This window comes from Natrix helvetica, assembly GCF_964273705.1.
Source record: "Natrix helvetica genome assembly, chromosome: 4".
Lineage (NCBI taxonomy): Eukaryota > Metazoa > Chordata > Lepidosauria > Squamata > Natricidae > Natrix > Natrix helvetica.
Window position 1 is genome coordinate 76,493,501 of NC_138550.1, and position 23,035 is coordinate 76,516,535.

The 23,035-nt window shown below is 36.7% G+C and overlaps 1 protein-coding gene across 1 annotated transcript in view; it reads right to left on the reverse strand.

The window, feature by feature from the left end:
• The window catches only part of ICE1 (interactor of little elongation complex ELL subunit 1), a 33,726-nt gene extending 13,856 nt beyond the window's left edge, over nucleotides 1-19,870 (reverse strand). The window contains exons 1-12 of the mRNA XM_081950912.1: nucleotides 19,642-19,870; nucleotides 13,111-13,169; nucleotides 11,439-11,474; nucleotides 10,490-10,507; nucleotides 10,086-10,197; nucleotides 8,813-8,889; nucleotides 7,818-7,855; nucleotides 5,436-5,518; nucleotides 4,536-4,575; nucleotides 4,373-4,432; nucleotides 1,566-1,655; nucleotides 44-399 (exon numbers count right to left, since the gene is read on the reverse strand). Coding sequence (XP_081807038.1) covers nucleotides 44-399; nucleotides 1,566-1,655; nucleotides 4,373-4,432; nucleotides 4,536-4,575; nucleotides 5,436-5,518; nucleotides 7,818-7,855; nucleotides 8,813-8,889; nucleotides 10,086-10,197; nucleotides 10,490-10,507; nucleotides 11,439-11,474; nucleotides 13,111-13,169; nucleotides 19,642-19,734 — 1,062 coding nt within the window. The 5' untranslated portion in view covers nucleotides 19,735-19,870. The remainder of the gene's footprint in view (nucleotides 1-43; nucleotides 400-1,565; nucleotides 1,656-4,372; nucleotides 4,433-4,535; nucleotides 4,576-5,435; nucleotides 5,519-7,817; nucleotides 7,856-8,812; nucleotides 8,890-10,085; nucleotides 10,198-10,489; nucleotides 10,508-11,438; nucleotides 11,475-13,110; nucleotides 13,170-19,641) is intronic.
• Nucleotides 19,871-23,035: the final 3,165 nt, after the last annotated feature.

The following is a 23,035-nucleotide window of genomic DNA, read 5'->3' on the forward strand; positions in this document are numbered from 1 at the left end:
AAATAAGTAAAATATTTAATTTTAATCCCCTTTTGGAACTTACTGGAGTAGTAGCAGGTGAAAACTGTATGGGTGACAGAAGAGGAGGAAGAGGCCTAATCCATTTCAAAACATCTCGCAGACTTTCACCAAACTCTTCCTGCTCTTTGTTGAGAAGATCCATGTTATTTGTTGCAAAATCTTCCTCAGCAAAACCTTCTAGGCACCTGTCTTCATCAGAAATAGCACTGTTGTTCGTTTTAGTAGTCTCTGTAAATTTGTTTTCTATCCGGTGACTATTTCCAGCAATGTTTTTGTCCACCTGTATCTTCAGTGACGTTGGAGAAGGTCGTATTGTAGAGGGCTCTGATAGCCATGCTCTTTCAGATTTCTTCACTTTTTCAGGATTTTGCCCTCTTTCTATAAGACAAAAATAATAATAATTCTTCGATGTATTTTATTTCCATTCCCTGGAAGTTTAGGATAGCAAAAATATACTTTTCAAAATGATTTGTGCCAGTTGTTAGACGTTAGCCAAAACACATTTCCCTTCCCTTCCCCTTCGAATTCCAAGAGGGAATTATATATAGGAGTAGATTAGTAGATTCCCCCTATAGGGGAAAACATTCCTGTGATGTCTCCAAATAAACTCTTTGATTTTTCACAAGTTACTCTTGTGAAGAAAAATGAAAGGACTGCCCACTTCTCCCATCCTGGGGAGCTGTTGCACGCGTTAATATGCGCACACCTTAATATGTTGCACGCATTAATATGCGCACACCTTAAGCTATTGCAGTATACCAGCTGACGTGTAAGCATCCTTCCTTTGAGCAAAGAGGCATTTCTGACCATAAACAAAATAAAATTTCATTTCTGCAGAGATTGAGCCTGAGGATTACAATATTATTATCTCTACTCCAGTTTTGTCTCCGTAAATCAAAAGAACTCCAACCAAGTAGGACGGAATCCTTATATATGATTGTTGCTCTTGAAGGAAGTGAGTATAAGTGCTGATATTGCTCAAGCATTGATAGCTATGGGGGCATGTATGGCATGTTCAAAGAATATCTTGGCATAATTCCACATTCGTAAGGGAGGGTGGCCATGTTGTCTAACTGTTTATCTCTGCTTTTCTCTTTCAGACAAAGATACACAGAGGAACAGATTACAATGCTATCAGACACAGATACACAAGGTTGGCACACAATAAAAGACTGACAGCAAATACATAGAAAGAATAAAACAGAAAGGTGAGTAGGTTGGAGAGAAAGAAGGGAAGACAGAAGAAGGGCAGACATAGGCAAAAAACCCCGATAAACAAATGTACAAGTGAATAGGAAGAATATTGCATTTCAATCTTTCAGTCTAAGCTGTGTGTGAGTTAGGAAGCTATATAGGTTTTTTTAATTAATACTAAATAAATTTATAAATTACTTACTTATCTTTCTATGTGTTTCTGAAGGAGCAAGAAATCCAGCAATTAGAAGGGGGGGGAGCATGAATGTTACTTATTTTTATTAAAATATGAGAAGTTTTTTTAAAAAAATATTTTAAATTTCCTTTAAAGCACTGGTACTTGATCTCACCTATTGCGTGCTCACATTTGTTGATCTGCTTTTTTCCTGTAGAGTTTTCTATACACTGCCAGAGTTCTTCCAACAGAAATTTAATTTTTTCTGTAAAATAAATCCACATCATTATAATGTTTACATTTAGTTTGATGTGCTGGGACATGGCATATATGCAATCCAAGACACTGATAAAAAGAAAAATTCAGGTGGATACTTGTGTTGTAGCTCTAAACAAAAACATGAAGCCTATCGCCACAATGTTAAGATATACAGTACATACACCAAACAAGGGGCATATGTGTAGAATATACACAATTCAGAAAGCTAATTTTTAGCAAAGTTTGAAGAAAAACGTGTTGGTCATTCTAAAGTATAACACATTAACAAAAAGAATGGAAAATCACAGATATCCTGGACCCCACTGAGTTCTTTCTACTGAACTGTCTTTCATATATAATTGATAGAGATATAAAAATCATTGTCACAAATAAAATATTGTTTTTCTTTTATACAGTTTAATTAGCAATGAAGATGGTATAAGAAATAAGAGATTTCCAGTAGCATCATGGAACACAGATCTATGTTTACATAATACATAATTAGAGATCCTAGATAGTCCAAAATAGATATCAAAATGAATATTTAAACACAAAATGGAATCAGAATTCAATTATACATATGTATATAAATATGTATTCCTGTATATATTTTGATTTTATCTACCGTATTTTTCGGAGTATAAGACGCACCTTTTCCCTCAAAAAAGAGGCTGAAAATCTGGGTGCATCTTACACTGAATACAGCATTTTTTGCCTCTCAAAACGCCACCCCCTTCACCAAAATGGCTGTGCCTTGCAGAGTGCTTCTGGGGGCTGGGGAGGGCAGAAATGAGCGAAAAACAGGCCGTTTTTTGCTCATTTTTGCCCTCCCCAGAGCACTCTACAAGCCACCTAAAGGTTATTCATGCCCTTTTTTGGAAAAAAAATGGGCCAGTTTTTGTGAAAAACGGGCTGTTTTGGGGTTTGCCAAGTGCAAAAACTTTTTTTAAAAATTTACCTCTTCAAAAACTTGGCGCGTCTTATACTCCAAAAAATACAATAAGTGTTAAGTCATAAGGCTCTTTTTCCTTCTCTACAAGTCTTCTGGGTTTTGCACCTCCTTGGAGAATTCAGGCCATTGGTATGATAAACAATATCAAGAAGTCAAGCACGTCAATTTAAATTGCATCATTTCCTTGTAATTCGAGCTAGTCCCTTCATTAACTAAATAATGAATCCAGAAATAAAATAAAATATAATTTTTAACCTGATTTTTTTCTTAGCATTCAAATTACTTTGTTCTATACTACCTGCATATAAAAAATACATAATTTAAACCATATCACCTGGGATAAGGGAAAAAAAGATCACTTTAAGTTGACCAAGCAGGAAAGCATTTGAGAAAACACCTTTTCCTTCATTTTCCCCCTCAGATATTATCATGTGCATAAAATATACTTGTTTTGGTAGATGAGCTGGGAGAAAGTTTTAAAAAACTACCAGCGTTTACATGTTTGCTTTCAAGGGTAATGATTTGTACTTATAAATGGTAAATTTATCCTTAAATAGTTTTAATTAATTCTATAGCTTGCTGCCTCTCGCAGACATTTTTTTTATTGTGTTAAATTCAAACAGAGAAGATTCAGCCTAGAGATGTCCAATCTTCACATTGTCACTTGTTAATAATCTCAAATAAATGATTTTGTGGGCAAAGTTGATAGGACCAATGATTTCATTCCTAAAATACCAAATAATTTCTATCTGTCACTTCCTTACATTCTTCCTTCCCAAATTTCTCCACTTGCTTCATAACCAATCTCAGAAATTTGCTCTTTTGCAATGCTTGCTACTTACTGTATTTTCTAGTTTTCTACCATCACACTGGGTTCACCCCCCTCCCCCCCCAAATGGGGTAAAGTATTGAGTCCTCTTTCTATTCCAATGCTTTTAACTCTTTATTATCTTCACAATCTGTACATTTCTGCTCTGGCGTTTAGGTGAACAGAGAGACAGCCTCTTTATTCTGCATCTCACTCTCAATGTCTATGGAGCTTGTCAGTCATCCAGGTCATGCCTGTCCCAAAAGGGCTCTTTCAAGAGGCAACTGGACTTTCTTGTTTTTCTTTGAAGACATTTCGCTTTTCATCCAGGAAGCTTCTTCAGAAATTAAAGACATTTCTTCCTCATCCAAGAAACTGAAGAAGCTTCTTGGATGAGAAGCGAAATGTCTTCAAAGAAAAACAAGAAAGTCCAGTTGCCTCTTGAAAAAACACCTTTGGGACTCACCCTCAATGTTTCATTGATTTTAACACTGTGGTGGAACACATAATAAGTATTACGTCAAAAAAATCTTTTGCAGCCTTTGGAAAATCTCCAATTTGTGGTCCCCCTGCAAAGAATGAACCTGGTTCCCATGATAAAGAGAACCACTACATCATCATAGATTAGGTGATTTCCACTGGGTCATCAGGAGAACCAGTGACTTTGAAATGTGGAAGGGAAAACCGTAGCATTCACATTGTGGATCAGAAAGATTTGTCTTCTGGGAACTGAGCATATCATCTCTATGTATGTATAATTTCATCATGTCTGTGATAAAGAGACTGTGTCCTAAATAAGGGGGTAAGTGTCTAGAGTTCCTAGATACATAGTCATACCCAACTGAAACCTGACAATCCATACATAACAAAGCATCAGAGCCTTCTACTGAATAAGCCAACTATTCGTTACCAAAGAACAGAAGAATAATCAACGGCAATATATGCAAGACTTACATATACCAACCTTTGTCCACATTTGCTACTAAATTCTCACTCTCACTCTGAGTCTCTGCATTTTTCAACACTGAGAAGAAAGAGAACCAGCTATATCAGATTAAAAATTAAACTGTGAATCAAAATAAAATATTTTCTCCCCCACCCGAAAGAGATATAAATCATGAAGTCACCTTTCTTTTGCTTTCTGTTAGGGAAGCAATCAATCTTTTCCTATTAACCAAAAAGAAGAACACTTTAAATTAATGAATGTACACAATCTGCATTAGTGACACTAAAAAGATGTCTGATTTTGTTTTCCTGTTCACTACTAAAAACATCAAAGTTGTCAGCTTCCAGATGCCTTTGAAATGTACTTCTCAGAAGTTCCACCAGAATGTCAATAAGTTATGCGGAGAAGGAATTTTGGGAGTTGTAATCACAACATATCTGAGCAACATCGTGTTCAAGAATGCTACTTTACATGCATAACATCAAATTCGAAACATCCAGTTTAGAACAATTTATTCTTACAATTGTTAAATAGTTAAACAGTAGTCTTTGCTTCTACCTTCCTCTAGCTTGACATGTATTTTGCCTCTTTCTTTGCCCATTCAAAGTTAAGTCAAATGTTCTGTGGTTGGGGCAAACCTCTCCCCTCTATGCACACAAAGATACCATGCATCCTGGATATTTTTCAAATATTATCATTATCATTTCAGTTAGTTGGAATAAACATCATTTCTGCAGATGCCATTTCTGTTGCCACACTGAAGAAGCTATAAATCAAACAGTTCAGTTCTGCAGTTTCAGTCTCCTTTTTGCATTAGTAAACTTATCAAAATAATAGGCATGTCTTATATAAACGTGAGGAGCAATGGAAGGTGTCTTTCAGTTGTGGGAATTGTGCCCAAGAGAGCACAAGACCTTCTTATGTCTCAAATGACTCCTGACGATATTCATTCCTTATCTTAGAACACATTAAATACCCCCGTGATGTAATAGATGACTACTTACAACTTAACAATACTACAAACTTTAGTCTTTTTTAAAAGGAAAAACTGTATATGAACATTATTGCTTTAAAAAGTTACCTGTGCTTTCTTCAATTCCTTCTCAAGTACTTTCTTCTCTGCTTTCAGTTGTTTAAATTCCTGAGTGTGCTTTGCTGCAGCTTCTTCATTTAAAGAAACAAAGTAATAAAAATGCATTAAACAACACAGATAGCTTTCAAAGGTATGGCAAGAATCTATCAGTGCACTTGGATGTTAGTACCTTTCTGTTTGGTTTAGCCTTCTAATATTTATTCAGGGTTTGCAACACTGAGCTCTGTACCAGTATGTATTTCATTAGGATTTCATCACACTGGATGTGTGTACAGTTTTGCTTTGTTAGAGTCATAGTAAAACATGAACAGCAGACACCAGTTCCACAGCTTTTCTCTAAATGTATACACAAAAAACCTTATGTGCTTGGAGTGTCTTTTTGGTGGTCTCACAAACCAAAATGATTCTTAGTGAATAAGAGTATTTGAAAGAAAATGCTTTCATATAGTAAGTTATATGATAAATATACAAAATGCATATCCAGAATGATGCTTCTTATACATCAGTACTTTCTCAATGTTTCTTGACAGACTATAAAATGCAAATATTGGTCGTAATGATTCTACTATATACTGTAGTTTCAGGATGCAATATATAGATTCACATTTCTGTAGAACTTATTCAGGTTCGTCATCGTCTAATCAAATTCATTAAAATATAACTCAAATATGCAAATATATTCTGATCACAATTGGCAACGGCAACTCCGTTGTTAAGTGATGTAGTTGTAAAGCAAGCATCATGTGACTGGGCCATTTAATGGCTGGCCGTGATTGATAAGCAAATCACTGCAGCCATTAAATGCAATCTCATGTAACTATGATCTGTGAATTCCTGCTGGTTTCCCCAATGCTTATTGGAAGCCAGCTGTGACGGTTACCAAGTGCCTGAATTGCAATCACCTGACCACGGGGACATGACAATGGCCACAAGTTTAAGGACTGGTCATAAAACTTCCTTTTTCAGCACAGTCATAAATTACAATGGCTAAATGAGCAGTCAGTAAGCAAGAACTACCTGTATTAAGGCAATTGTAAGCTAGATGTCCAATCTCAAGTACTCTGCGGTTTCTCAACAGCATAAATGGAATTTGATAATTAAACAGTTTTCTCCTTAATTTTCAAGCAGATATGTATAGAATTGCATTGAGAGACTCAGTGAATAGGAGCTTAATTATAAGTAAATGGATCTAGAACTTGGTGTTAATGTTTGCTGACATGTACACAAAATTAATTACTAACAATTATTAATTTCAGTTCTGCAAATATTGCAATCTGTTTCCACATAAAAGTAATGACGCTTTCCAAATATGTATCAGAAAAAAAGCAGTTAGATTCTTGCATTCGTGGACTCTGTACCTCTACTGGATCACCACGGATAATCCAATTTGACATTACTGAGCACAGTGGCTTGGCTGAACCACACAAGACGTTTTCAACCCAGAAACCTTATTCCACCCTATCTGTTTGGGCATTTCCTTGGCAGTTCCTGCTGCTGCCAAGGGCTCCATCACCTGATCTCCTACTCTTAAACCCAATGGGTTATCACAACCAGTTTTGATGGGGGTGTGGTTTTTCTGCTTGTACACTTAAATTGATGATGTTAGTTAATCAGGTAATGAAATGTCTGCAAGCAAACAACCAAGTTTAGAGAATACCAAGAACTCCACAAAAAAGATTTACTGTATGACTTCTAGACCATTTAAATTTATTCCCTTACAAACAGGTTAAAGGAGTGTTTTCCAAACTTTTTCCTTCATTACCCAAAACCATTTATCAGAAAGGATTTTTTTGGGTCAATTATAGTAAAACATTTTAAATATTTAAATATTTTTGTTGTGTTTGGATAATTGGTTCATATGTTATTAAAGAAAAAATAATAATCTAATTTTGGATAATTTACCCAGATTTGGGACACACTGGGTTACAATTAATCCCACCTTATTTCATATTTACTTTTTCAATTAAAAACAAAGCAAGAAGAACTAGGTTGGAAACAATTGTGCATTTGTCCTTGCAGCTATCTATGGCAATTGTTTCAGTTTTTTGCCAGAGAGACAATGCAGTGAGATAATGTTCCACTTTCTTTTCCCAGAAGAATATAAGAACTTTTTAGCTTTGCATCTTTTTCCTTTATTAATGTTGATAATTAAGACAATGGATAAACATTAGTAAATGGATGCTTTCACCCTGATTATAGTGCATGGCATTGCATGAACTATATTTACCTAGTTTGCAGGGATGAAGATGAGATAACAGTTTGAAAAGTAAGTTCAATTTTATGGCCAAAACCTCTTTTTGTATATTTAAATAGTTTTACCAATTATACATTTGTGTTATAATTACCCCACAACAATAAATACTAAATTACCTTCTAGCTTTTTCACTTTATTTTCTAATTTTTTCTTCCTGAAAGTACAAAATAAACAAATTTTTAAAATATATATGTGAAAAATGAGCAAAGAACTTCAATATATTTGTGTTTTTGTTTAATATATGCGATCTATTATGTTTAGTTCAAAGTTGCATTTTAGATTTAACTCTATTTCACAATTTGGTTAGCTTTATGAGGTGTTGGCTGCCCAAAATCTGTAAAGGTGAGTGAAGCACCTGTCTTTTAACAGTGAGGCAACCATGTCATTTGAAAGATTTCAAAAGCTGCTCTGAGCTAACTGTATATGCATACTCATTTTGCTTCTCTGGTGGTACTACCGGAAGTGTTGTCTGTGCATGCTCAGAGACACACTTCAAGGACAGATGCTTTGCATGTGCTAGCAGGCTTTATTGAGGGTCCCCTTCAAATACTTTCTACATCCCTAATAAAGACTGCTCATAACATACAATAAACTCATCAAGAGAAACAGGAAGGAAAATTGTGGAGAAAACTTACTAACCTAGTTGGCAACTAGCTTGAGATGTTTGCTTTCCTGAACTACTGAAAGGTACAGAATTAAGTCTACCTCTCTCATCAAGCAAAACCATTTGATTACACTGTTTATCATTGCAGAAGAAGAGGCAATCTATGCAAAAAAAGGAATGAGTCATCAGAAAGGCTAAATGGTAGTTCCTTAAATGATATTCTTCCCTTTATAGGGATTACATCTGTTTTCTCATAAAAAATGGGAATTATGTTCTGGTATTGCTGATGTGGAAGCATATTAACCAATTCTTTTCCTCTTATCAAATCTGCCAAGTAAGTCAATAACTGCCCTCACCCAAAGGTCCATCTCCCTCTCTAACACACATTGTCTCTCTCTTTACCTCTAAAATTACAGGAAGAGCTTGGATGATTAGTTGAATTTTTTAATTTAAAAAAAAGGCAAATGCAGTCTACATCTATTAGTTAGTTCCATTGCAATGACTCACACACTGTCACTTTTATCCATTTCTTCTCTCACTCGAACATATTCCAGATGAGTCTCTTGGTATATCTTAAGTGAACTCTAAAAAAAAGACGATATGAATACATGTATATAGGTATATTGCCTATAAATGGAATTTTCTGTGTTCATACATCTCTTGGACAATTCATCAATGTTTCTTAATTCATACCATGGCCCTGCAAAACCTCTCATTACTATGTAATAATCAGTCATAAGGCATTAATATGTTCATTTTTTAATTTTGTGTCCACGGTGAGCTACGTTAGTTTGTCAATATGCATCCCTAAAGTGTTGAAGTTTTAGTGCCACATTTAAGGATGGGGCAAAAACAGGTCTCTGGAACTGCTAATGAAGTAAAAATCGACAACTAAAATCACCCATCCACTCACTAATGTTCACTGCTAACAGTCCTCTTTGGAGAGGGGGAAAAATGGGCTTCCAGAAAGTTCCAGAAGGCTGGAAACAGGCCCCTTTACGGCCTCTGGAGGGCTTCCAGAGCCTGGGGGAAGCAGTTTTTGCCCTCCCAGATGCTCAAGGAAAGCCTCCAGAGCCCAGGGAAGGCGAAAACATACACCACCACGGTGCAGGAGGCTAACTAGGCCATGCCCACCATAGCCACGCCCACCCAGCAACTATGCAGAGAACCAGTTGCTGAAAGCTTTGAAGCCCCCCCCCCCCCCCGGTTAGCTGTATGTTCCTCACCAGAAGTCAAACAATGTACTAGGCATGAGATGATACTAATCATAAAAGAAGGCCCATTGAGATAAAAGATGGACTTATGACTGAAACAGCACAGTGAAGTGTTAAATCTCCAGCAAGTCACACTACCTCATTCTCTTTTTAGATTTTATAATTATAAATAATATACAATCTTAATTACAGGGTTATAATTTACAGCTGCTAGTCAACAAATGAGTGTAAGCTAACTTTTCAAGTCCTAGTCTTGACTTAGAATGATATCAAAGCATGCAAATTCCAAAGTAATAATTTTTTAACCAAAACTTTATGCATAAATTTTCAAGTACAAATCATAATTTATTATAATGTTTTTTTTTTAAAAAATACAGTGCCTCTAAGCCAGGGGTGTCCAAACTTGGGAACTTTAAGACTTGTGGACTTCAACTCCCAGAATTCCCCAGCCAGCCATGCTGGCTGGGGAATTCTGGGAGTTGAAGTCCACAAGTCTTAAAGTTCCCAAGTTTGGACACCCCTGCTCTAAGCAATATGGATCTCTATTTCAAAAAAGAGCAAATTACCTTTTTCTCTTCTAGCTCTGCTTTTACAGAACCCAGCTCTTCTTGACACTTTTTCAGAGGTGATATTTTCTGGAACATTTGTTCCACTTGGTGATGAAGTGTACTGTTTTCTCTGAAATAGACACAGGAAACTTTACAGAAAGAACGCATAGCTTTAAAAATGATTAGGAAAAAAACCAAAACTTAAAACTCAGCTGAAATTCTGTTTTGTGTATTTGTTTTGTCAAAGGCCCAAAGAAGCAATAAAGGCAGAATATCCTACACTGAATTCAAAGATTAATTCTACATAAGCTATTTTGTCATGTTATATTGCTTGGAGAAGAGTTACATTATAAGCAACTATTAATACACAGAAACTCATACAGCTCCAAATAATGGAAAATTGAACTGGAATAAATTCTTACCTTTTAGCAAATTGAAGCTGTGCTGACTTGTTAAAGAAAACTGGATATACAGAATTAATCTTTGCTACATATGCTAGAGGTGGGGGGGGGGGGGATAAACCCACTCAAAAGACAACAGGTTTCTTGAAAGTATGAATCCATAATAAGGGATAGAGGGAACATAATGAGAAACTTGGGGTGCTGCCTGAATTAAGAAATGAAAATTGTTAAAGGGTGTTAAAATCTTAAAGGTACCTTTGAAATGGGAGAGAAAAACTGAAGGAGATCAAATCCTATGACAGTGTAGAATCAATTAAGGATCACGACTGTTAGAAGCCAAAGGAAGGAATTCAAAGTTGACTGGTTCAACATTTCTTTATAAAATCCTGAAATCCCTTTAGGGATTTTTGCTGACATCCAGATATCTATTATTGATTCATGGATTTATGAATGGATAAGGGATGGGTTATTTCCCTTAATACCTGCTTTTTTACTAGCAGAGATGCATTTTAAATTTGGTAGAAACGTATCAGCATTCAATGTTTTTTTTTAAAAAATATCTTGAACTCATCAGTTAGCTTCATGACTGAAGAGTCAGAACAGTATAATAATTGGTGACTCTTACTTTATGGATGCTTTGTACCCCCCCTCCCCACACAAAAACCACACAATCTCATTGTCATGGAAACAAGGCAGATGCTTTCTACTAAAGTTGTTGCGGCGGCTGCTCCCTATCTAGCTGCTAATGCCTGATGCAACTCTGGGTAATCAAAGCCCAGGCAAAATAACACCAGCAAAGATTTCAGAAGTCAGAATGAATAAAATATATAGTATATGCACTCCAGTATTTCATCAAAACACTGCTCATCACTTGTTAGAAGCTTCCGATGCCACTGTTGTAAATGCTACAATTTAAATTTTCAACAATAAAGCAAGGCATTGCAGGTTTTTTTTAATGCAGAAAAGGATATCATTGCACTTTTGTTGGTATTCTGCAAGTAGGTTGCTATAAGAAAAGGACAGGAGAAAGATTAGGTGACAACAACACACATGACAAACAAACAAGACAGATTGCTGACTGGCAAAGGGGAAAAATAACTCAAGAGACCAAAATCTAAACAGCATTATCTTGAATATCATTGTCTGGTAGTTACAGAAAATGGTCTCTTATGTTTAGAAAAAGAAAAGGGAAGGCATTCTCTTTTCCTTTTGAGCAAATATAAGATATGCTTGAGATCTGATTCCTCACAGCAGACATTTTTGTTTTATAAATGCATCCCCAAAAGTGGAGATGTGGATCTATTTCACCCTGATGACTAAACTGCTTCCAAGTAAGTATATCAAGGGCTGTAAATAGTAGAGGGGTGAGCCACACAATTGTGGGGGAACTGCTCCCCATGTGCTTAAGTGAACACATACTCTATCTGTCTGTTTGCCTGCCTGCCTGCCTATCTACTACCTCCCTCCTTATCATTATTGTTGAGGTGGTTTGTCATCTTATTGTCCCTTGCCCTCTCCATAAAGATCCCTTGACAGTACATTACACTAGAAAGCAAAAAATGGTCCTTTACACTGCCACACCCATCCATGGGAAATCTATGGCTCATCTGCAGTTCTCTATCATCCAAGATTATATTGCAAACATTTGGCAGGAAAATGCCTGGTATTTGACAATGCAGTTTCTTGGGTTCTCTCTCAAGTAAGGGTGAGGATGGGAGGAAAATGTTGCTCCCATTCCAGTGTTTAAACCCATTGACCTGGCCAAATATGCCCCAAATAGTTGCTCCATCCCTTCTAACAATGTTATTGTATCAAAAAGACACAATAAGACATTTTGCAGTGACATAATTGACAGGAGAGAGTGGTACCCCATGGCTTACAAAATGTTGCCTATTTGTTTTAGGCCTCAGGAAGTGAAAACCAGCGCATCAGCTGTGCTTGGAAGAAAATGATTTCAGTGAAAATTAATTAATGGTTAGTATAAAATGGTTTCCAAAGAATATTCCTGTGAAAATGTTTCCAAACACTTTTTGAATCACAGATATTCCATGTGAAAAACATTGTTATCATAGCAACAAAGTATATCAGGTTGACATCTTTGCCACACCATCTTCCACAGTAGTGTTGGAACAGTGGTGGGTTGCAGGCGGTATGCCCCGGTACAGGTGTACCGGAGCCTGCCCGGAGCACCGGATACCGTTCTGGTATGGCGCTCCGGAGGGCCCACCCGAGTTCCTTACCGGTCTTTTAAATCTTCGGAGTTTCTAGAGCAGCTAGAGCATCGCCAGGGGCTCACAGAAGTGCTAAGACGCATGCACAGGCGCTACATGCGTCCATGTGCACACCACCGGGCCCATTCCAACCGTACCGGTTGGAACGGGATCCGGAACCCACCACTGTGTTGGACATAACAGAACTCCCAAAATGTGTTAAAAGTTATACCCCAAAGAATTTTATCAGAATCTTATAGATTATAACATGGATTATATTCCACATTAGATTCCTTATGCTCATTATGCCCAATATATTTGCACTATCACATATTTCTAGCCTCCCATCTAGTCCTTTAATTATATTGAAACAATGGTTTAGGACTACAAAAATAAATAAATCCTTGCAAAAAGAGATGAAAAGGTACTTACTCAGCATCAATTATTTTTTGTTTTAAAGCTATTAAGGCAGCAATATATTCATTCAAATTCTGGAAAAAAAAGATGACAAATTATTAGGAATATCTATTAGAGCTGTCACGTTTTGAAAATGATTTAGATGAAATGCTTTGGACCTTGTACAATCTTTTTTCTAGATGGGCTGCCTTGATCCACAGCAAAGAAGTACAGCACTTGCACAAATTCTGAACTGTTTTTCCAAATCACTGTCAAGTTTGCACTCTCATAAAAATATTTTATAAAAACCATTATCTAAAAATATTTTAAATCAAACTAGAGATTTGATAGAAACACTCCTTTATATAGGACATTTTTAATACGGTTTAATCTGCTGTAGTAATTTTATTTTAAAAAGCTAGAAAGGTTTAACACCATTATAGGTAAGATTGAGCCAAACCCCAAAAGTGCTATAGAAGAAATGTGAATGAATTTGTGAACAAGTGTGAGTAAGTGTAAGCTCTTTCTAAAGCTATCATCTTCTAGCACCACAACTTTCCTGATCTTCTTGGTTGTTTCATTAATTCTTTCTTCATCTATTTATTCTGTAGTTTAATCCTTGTTCATTCTCTCTATATTACCAAACCACCTCAATGTACTTCTTTCACACCAGTTATTCATTTATTTATTCAGCATTCTCAGTCACTCAGCATCCATTTACTATTCATCCTATTTCTTCTTACTTTAGTACACATGCTTAAGCACTTCATTCTCATAGTAATCCACTCCAGTTGGGTTGAGAGGGGAGGATTAAGTGCTCAGACAGAAATATGGATATGGGAAGGCTTATTACTATAGTAATGGGAAGGAGGTAGGACAGGAGTTAGATTACAGAAGACTGGCTGATACCTATCCCATCTTCTAATGCAACTGCCTCCGAGAATACAGGAAGCTGAATTCCCAGTATTTATCCTCAGGCTGCTTTTAGTGAATTCATGGGTAATAAGATCTTGTTCAAATTACTTTCTTAGGGATCATTACAAACATTTTGCATATCTAACCAAGAACTGTTTGGGCAAGAATAAAGAAGTGCCATATCTGACATCTGTCTCAGTTTTGGCAGTTTAGTAGGTCTCACATAATGCTGGGATGGTGGAGGTTATAGTAATTTGAGAACAGATTACCCAGAAAATTGGCAGCACCTGTGTTGCTTTCTTCCCTTCGCTTTAAACCCTCTCCCCAAGGACAGCATGATAACAATAAAAACTTTGCTATGAAATAATTGAGTGCTTGTGAGAGATAGAAAGAGAGAGAGAGAGGGAGGGAGAAGTGTATAAAAATGTAAAGCAGCCTAAAGCAGCAAGAAAATGATGTTTTTCTGTAGTACTACTCACAAGGAGTAGTAGGTAGAGTGGCAGAAGTTGTAGCAGCAGTGTGGAAGAGTGGGAAATAGCAATAGTGAATAATAGTTATGTGAGTGCTTGTGTGAATTTTTTAGGGACCTGGCTTGCTGTTAGGTCTTTTGGCATCTTGAGCCCACCAAATTGGATATAGTTTAAAAGAACTTGTGACAAATACTTTGGGAGGTAGTTATCAGGTGCCCTGTTATGACTGGGTGTGAGTAAATCTATTTGAAATTGGGTTGTGCGGACTGGCTGAGTATAATGCTGATATGTTACCCACCCTACTGTTCAACATTATTGCTCTTGAGTTTCTAGATCTCATTGAAATGGCTTAGTTATTTTTGATTGGGGCAGTATAAAAGCCACAACAGAAAATAAATTTTAGGTTTGATGTTGGATCTCATATCTTTACTGCTGCTGGTAGACAATCTCCCAGGCCTTAGATATTTAGGTAGTTCTCAACTTGCAATCACAAGTGAGCCCAAAATTTTGGTTGTTGTACATTATTAAGCAAGTCACTATGTGATCTCATTTGACTTTATTATGACAACTATTTTTTGATTAGTTTTGATGTAGTGACAGCACCACCATGTAGTTTGTGTAACACCACCATGGTTGTTAAGCAAATTACTTGGACTTTAAGTGTACCGTGTGGTTGTTCAGCAAATCCAGCATATACAATGGGCAGAAAAATGTCCATTGAGTCACTACCCCATCATTTTGTAACACCTTACTACCAAAGGCCAACATAGCTCCTATAGCTATGCTGGCTGGGGGATTCTGGGAGTTGAAGTCCACAGGACTTAAAGTCGCCAAGGTTGGGAAACACTGATTTAGAGTACAAGGGGGTTTCCTTAACTTTATGGTTTGAGGAATTGTTGGATTTAGTACTATTTTAATTAGACATCTGAAACTGATTTTTGAATTGTGTGTGGTTATTTGAATTAGTAAATTTTTACTGACTATGATCCATTTGAACTCTATGAATATCAATACTGGAAAGAAAGAATAAAAACAAATATCTATCTATAAACAGATTTATGCTTAAACTACATATTCAAAACAAATAGGCCTTTTTAAAGCAGATATTACATTCACATTCTTATGGTTTTTTCCCCAAATGGAACAATATTTTTTTCTGTTTCTATTTTTCCCCTTGATTACATTCATTTACAATGTTGCATAATTTCCCCCAAATTCCTATTTTCCACTGCTACCTTCAATACAACATAACACAAAACTATTGCCATCATATAGATTTCTCCTTTCTTATTAACCATAACCATGACATCAATTCATATCCTCTGACTTTTAGTCCTTTCATAATTAAACCTACAGCTTTACTTCTTTACATGTATTCAACTCTATATTAGACTACCTTCATTTAATAACCATCATTCCCTAAATACCACAGATATACAGCTTATCTATTTTCTAATATATTTTACCTATTTTACTTTTGTTCATTTTTCACATTAAATCCTGTCCTTAGCTCATGAATTTATTCTTTTGATATTCCAAATTACAGTCTTTTGTGTGCATTGTGATAAGAAGTGCCCATAAATATCAAACGTATTGCTCTAATCAACTTTCACTTAATGCTTAGGAGCGCAGTGTCTCACTTGGTTAGAACACTGGGTTGACGATCTGTAGAGCCATGTTCAAGACCCAAGTGCTGCTATGTGGCGAGGTGAGCTCCTGTCATTTGCTCCATCTCCTTCCATCTAGCAGTTTGAAAGCATGGTACCACTTCAGTGGGCTCATTAATGGGAACATGAAAGGAACCCCTAACTGTGCATCCCCTGGGCAATGGTGATATCATCTGCTAATCATTCAAACTTGGAAACACCTCTACAGAGAAACTGTAGATTGGATACCAATCAAAATAATACAGTATTCCCTGCTAATGATAAGGGCAATTATTTGGTAAGGGCAATACTAGTCAGATTTGATTCTGGCTCATATTCCACAAACATAATCAAATACCACTTTTACCACAAGCACACTTCTATGCAAGCTAAAATCTTTATTTTATGGATAACTTTACATGTCATTGTACTGTTTCCTATATTCCAAAGGTGCAAGCAGTGTAGTGAATGCCTAATAATGCTTACTGGGATGGGAAATCACAATTCAACTTGTAAACAGAAACCTTTTTGCTTTATGTCCACCTAATACAATGTTTTGAAGTAAATCCAAACACCAGAATCAATGGAGAAAGCTCAGAGAGGTGCCTACTCCAGATGTCTATTTCTCAGATTCTAGAAATTCTAGATAAGGATTCTACTACAAATCAAGTCCAATACTTAGGTATAGCTAGCTTCTAAATGGCCAGGTTAGGCTTGGTTGTAACAAGGAAGAATTACCTTCAAAAAGAATGCTTTACTGAAATTGTTAGTGAGTGACCAGCTCCCTTTTATGACTTGTTTGGCCTAAGGTTTTGTGAGCAGAACAGAGTATTCAATAGTCAGTGGATTTGTTACTTTGTAGAATAAAAAATGCAAAGATACGATATAAACACAATTGTTTCAGTTTAACGGCCAAACTGACCTAAATATTTTAATAGTAAAATAGAATGTGCTTGGGTGAATAAACAGAACACTTGTGCCATGTAATATTGACCAAGGCTACTTTCAATTGTATTAATTTTTGTATTTTGCTTCCATTCATCAAGCATCATATTAGCCTACAATAACTATGTGGAAAAAAATCAATGATGTACTGTAGAGAGCTTAGCAGATTCATGGCTACGATTTCTACAGACTATTTCAAATAAACTCTAGAGTAGATTTTTGTTAGATTCTTGTTGAAAGATCTTGTTCTCTTAGACAAAAATAAAGATTTTATGTCTTGGAAAGCAGACTAACAAAGTCTTAACCAGAATGAAAAGCTGAGAATGCACTCTTGCTTTGTATATGCAGCATGAGTAAATAAGTACTTTAGTAAAAAAAAAAAAATCATTATACAGAATTTAACTCAGCACCTGGACAAAATATACTTATCAAGCTCTTATTTTAGGGAAGAGAGAGAGGGAGGGAGAGAGAATTCTGCTGAGTCAGAGTTTCACTTGAAGGTCTAAAAGAAAATTAATAAATAGCACTACAAGCAAGCTAATAATAATTTTAAGAACATTATTTTTGGCATGAAAAAGTGGAAGAAAGTCAAAGACTAAGATAAAAGAATGAAGAGTACAATAAAAAGGATAAAAGATTAGTCATCTAAAAAGATATGTTTGAGTTTCTAAACAATTTATTGGTCTGAAACAGATATCAAAGTAAATAAACGAAAACAAAACATAATTAAGAGGTAATAGGATATTTTGAAAACTTTTTAAGATGAAAAAACTTTAGGAATATGATTCAGTTCACTTTTCTTTAATTGTCCTTCTATAAACTAAAAACAACTTAAGAAAAATGAACTGATTCATATTCCTATAGTGTTTTTTCAACTTAAATAGTATTCAAAATATTCAGACAACATCACTTATTGTAAAATTCATGAAACTTCTTTAAGATAGAATCCATCCTGATCATTTGGACATCAATGTCACTTGAAAAAATGAATTCTAGTATTTTAATGATACATTGATTATTAAAAGCAGTAAAATAGTTTCATAATTAGTAAAAGTTACAAACTCTAATGTTAATATTGACTATTGTACATCTCCACTTACATTATATTAAATCAGATGGAAATCTGGAAAGGTGGCTTACTCTCAAGAAAGCAAAATCTTGCTGAAAAGGGCGATTTAAATACACTATTCCTTGGTTACATTACACATACTTGTTTGTGAAGTGACTTCAGATCTTAATCTTATACAGTAATGCTCAAATATGCATTCTGTTTCTAAGATTGGATAACATATTTACGATTGGAATTCTTTATATTTCTCAGTTGTAAATTTGCAAAACCTACAAAATACTATGACAATAATAATTATGTGGAAATTTGTTTTGCTTTAAAGGCAAATTGCTTAAGTTCCAAGGAACTTAAGCAAAACAATTCCGCACAATTCAACAAGAGCAACTATCACCCCAAAATTACATTGACAATCCAACAAGGGCAATGATCAGTGTATTCTTGAGATTAGAAAATGATCAAAAATTGATAGGTTCAAGATACAGAGATAGGCTTAAGATACAGGAGGATCTTAATAGATTTAAACACTGGGCCCTATCTAACAAAATGAAATTCAATGTAGAGAAAAGGTTTTATATTTAGACAAGAAAAAAACAAATGGACAGATGGACAATCACTTAAATATGAACCAGAAGTGTGCTGCCAAAAAAGCCAACATAGTTCTAGGCTGCATTAAGTGAGAGAAAAAGTGAAGATCATGTGAAGTGTTAATGCCACTTTATATGCCTTGGTAAGGCCACACTTGGAATACTGCATCCAGTTTCAGTGGGCATGATTTAAAAAAGATGTTGAGACTCTAGAAAGAGTGGAGAGAAGAGCAACAAAGATGACTAGGGGACTGGAGGTTAAAACATATGAAGAAAGGTTGCAGGAACTGAGTATGTATAGTTCAATAGAAAGAAGGACTGGGGAGACATGATAGAACTGTTCCAATATCTCAGGGGTTGCCACAAAGAAGAGGGAGTCAAACTATTCTCCAAAGCAGCTGAGGGTAGAACAAGAAGCAATGGGTGGAAACTAATCAAGGAGAGAAGCAACTTAGAACTGAGGAGAAATTTCCTGATAGTTAACAATAGCTCAGTGGAACAACTTGCCTCCAGAAGTTGTGGGTGCTCCAACACTGGAAGTTTATAAGATGTTGGACAACCATTTATCTGAAATGGCATAACCCATAACCCAATCTGAGCAGGGGTTGGACTAGAAGACCTCCGAGGTCCCTTCCAATTCTGTTATTCTGTTAAAACTGTCTCCTGATGAATAAAAAAGCGGACAGCTCACCCCATACTGGAGGATGCAAAAGTGTTTGGGAACTTCATTCAAGAGAGCCCAAGAAAACCGAACTATTCTCCACATCAATTTGCTCCCCGCGCACTTCGCTCCGTCCCTAAAACACCGCCGGTCATTTATTCAATAAGGCCGTGTTAAAACGGGACTGCCCAATTTGGCAACAAAACAAAACAAAACACAACCCTCCCCAGCACGACGGACTGTAACGGGCAAAGGGGCTAAAGATTAAGAGCTCCACCTGCTGAAGGGCTCCGCAGTTGGCGCAGGCCGTGGCCGCCTCCGCCGCGATCGCCGCCGTGTTGGCCGCCGGCGGGGTCTCCCCGGGCATCATGATTCCCAACGCAGCGCAAGCGGCCCATCCGTCGCCCGTTGCAAGCCTCGGGCGCTGGTGGAGGCGGTAGCGGTAAGCAGTAAGTAGCGAAATCTTCCCGAAAAGCCACTGCGACGCAAGAGGGAAGAAAGACCCTTCGCCGGCGCTGCGATTAGCTGTCCCGCGCAGTGCCTGATAAAAAAGGGAGAAAAATTGCCCGCATCCAAATCGGCGAACTGCAACTCCCAGCCTACTACGCAACTTTGACTTTCGCTTTCTCAAATCGAGGGCTTGAACGTAAGACGTAAGGTTTTCCTAATGGGTGATGTTATCTCCGCATGGGCGGTTCTTTTAGAAAGTTGCAAAGTCTCCGAGCTTCCAAATCGTGCTGTTTTTGCAAACGGATAGCAGGATGGAAATAAATAAAATTTATTAATTAAATAAAATTTAACTTTTGTATTTAATTATAACCACATATAAATGTAAATTTTTAATTAAATTTCCCTGTGTTTTGGAATGTGGTTGTTGCCATGCTTCTCGAGGGTCAGGTGCAATTTCCAGCCAAGAATTAGTAAAATTTGGAATTGCATTAAAAAAAAACCCGAACTTTTTTATCCTATATGAACTGGGATCTTAAGTGTACAAAAAAGACAGCAGCGACAGACATCATTCTCGTACAAGTGGTGCGAAGGGGAGAAGCAATACCAAGGCAATCTAGAGGAGGAGAAATAATTCCAGAGAACAGAAGAAACCCGAGCAGGCATGCGTGTTAGGTATGGATATCAACATTGCAGTTTTCCCCTTCTTTTCTCCTTGCGCTTAGCATTTAAAAAAAAATCCCCTTACTTGATGAAGAGTCCGGGGATCTCAATAGTTTGCAAAAGTTTTGTGACCTTTGAGTTGGTCTAATAAAGATATTGTCGTAATATACATTTTGAACTGATTCACAGATTTTGCTTTGGGGTCATTCAATAAGTACGGAGGAAAACTACATTTTAATGGAAACTGTAAAGCCGCCCTTAGCAAAACCCAAAATCACAGCAGAATTTATACAGAATCCTATCTGAGTCGGTCACTGGGACCAGAGGTTTATTCTTCCAAACTTTTGGATTAGTCCTGGAGGCCACCCTCAAGGAACCTCCCTCCCTTTCTCTCCAGTGGTTCTAGTGACAGACTCAGATTGGATCCTGCAATATTCTCCTGGGGCACGTTTGCCTTAATTCGTGAAGATTCATACACTAAAATACATATATTTTGGGTACGCAAAATAATTTATATATTTGAAAATATGTTGAAGAAAGGCTTTTAAAATGACTTTGTGGAAAATAGAAGCGGTGCACATAAGTCACGCTTCCAGAATGCTCACATCCAATGTCTCCAAATCCAGTCTTCTTGTATTTCCTTGGAAATCTGAAAGGAATTCCATAAAAACAGGAATAGAGTCCTCTGATTTTATTTTAGCCCACAGCATCTTTTTTCACCTTCATTACCTATAATTCCACCTTGTATGTGAAAGTTGTAATAAAACCAATAGAATATTTCTATAATGAAGAAGAGTCAGAGGAATATTTATAATGAAGAATCAGAAGATTCTTCATTATAAAATATTCCATTGGTTTTGGGGACAATAGTTCATAGCAAATATTCCATTGGTTTTTAGTAGTTCATGGCAAACTGCTTAGATGAATAATGACTAACAGCTGGAATCAAAAGAGCAGTGTGTACTTATCTTGATTGGCATATAGGGTTTTTTCCCCAGACCAATTAGGCCTTATCTTTCTGAGCATTTGTACTTACCTCTTGCACCTGAGTTAGTAATTAGCAATCATGAGAAGTGAATTGTGATTATGTCCTTCTGACCACCTGTGCCTTGTTTTTTCCCCATGTTGCACCCTTTTAGGAATCAGGCATAGCATGGTCCTTGCCTATTCCGAGATACAAATAATACAAGATACATTTTGGGAAGTCTCATATCATTGAACTTTGCAAAGACCCATAGTATGCCCCATAGGTTGGCAACAGTTACAGAAATATGTTGCTGTTTAGGTTGCCTGGTAAATTAGAGGATTAAAGCTACATTTAAAAAATTGTCAGGTTATTGCCCAGTCTGTCTCTTTAATCATTCTTTAGCAGAATGAAAGATCTGAATGGAAAAAAATACACATTCCTCATAATTTTTTTACAATATCTTTATAATTGGGTTTCTTGGTAAGTATAAGATGCTTAATAAAAAGGTGAATCTACCCATTAAAAGATTCAAGCTGTGTTTAGGAATATTGGGAGAAATCAATGTATTTTTTTGTTACTCAGTTGTTCAGTCTACTTCCAACTCTTCATGATCTGATGTATGTAATTTTGCAAGGATTGTCAAATCATTTTTTATTTTTTTACTATTGAATAGTAGACCAATTTTTGCCCTCTCTCTTTACCCTTTACTTAAAGATTCCTTATGGTGTGTATATTGTGCATTTGTTTTTAAGATCTGACATAAAATAAACCATAGGATGGCTTAATTTTCAAAAACTGAATGTGACATTCACATAGTGTTACCAAGTTGATTTTGACTTTTAACAACCATATAAGGTTTTTCCCATGATGATCTGTTCTAAAACTGGTCCTTCAGGTTTTCCAACAGTGTACTGATTGCTGCTCTAAATCAGTCCCTCCACATTGCGGCTGGCCATCCCCTTCTCTGGTATTTCACCTTTCTCAGCATCATTTTTCCCCCACAATATGTCCCAAATATACTGTATTTTTCAGAGTATAAGATGCTTTGGAGTATAAGATGCACCTTAGTTTGGGGGGGAGGAAAATAAGAAAAAAAAACTTCCTCTGCCTACCAGCATCCATCGCTGTTCATCTGGCTAGCATCTTTAGCAAACAGCCTGGTCAGCTTCAGCACATTAGCCTGATTCAGCATGAGCAGGGTGGTTCGGCATCCCGGAATACCCCCAATCAGCTGTTCCCAGAGGTGAACTTTTGCAACAGGTTTGTTGATTGTGAGCACACGCTCTTTGGGGCTGATATACAGCTTCAAAAAAAAAAAAAAAAACAGCAGCTCATCGCAGGGCACTCCAGTGAGTACAGCAGGTGAAGTGCGGAACTGGTCAGACAAGGCAGCAGCTCTTCGGGTTGCCATTTTGGCCTGTGTGCCTCGCGTTTTCAGCCTCCGAACGCTCTGTTTGAGACCCGTTCAAGGTTGCAAAGATCACCAAAGCACATCACTGCCAAGCGCCGCCCGAAAAACGATGCACAGAGGCCAAAAATGGCCTGTGCGGAGGCAAAAAATGTGATGTGCAGAGGCTGAAAACACAATGCAGTT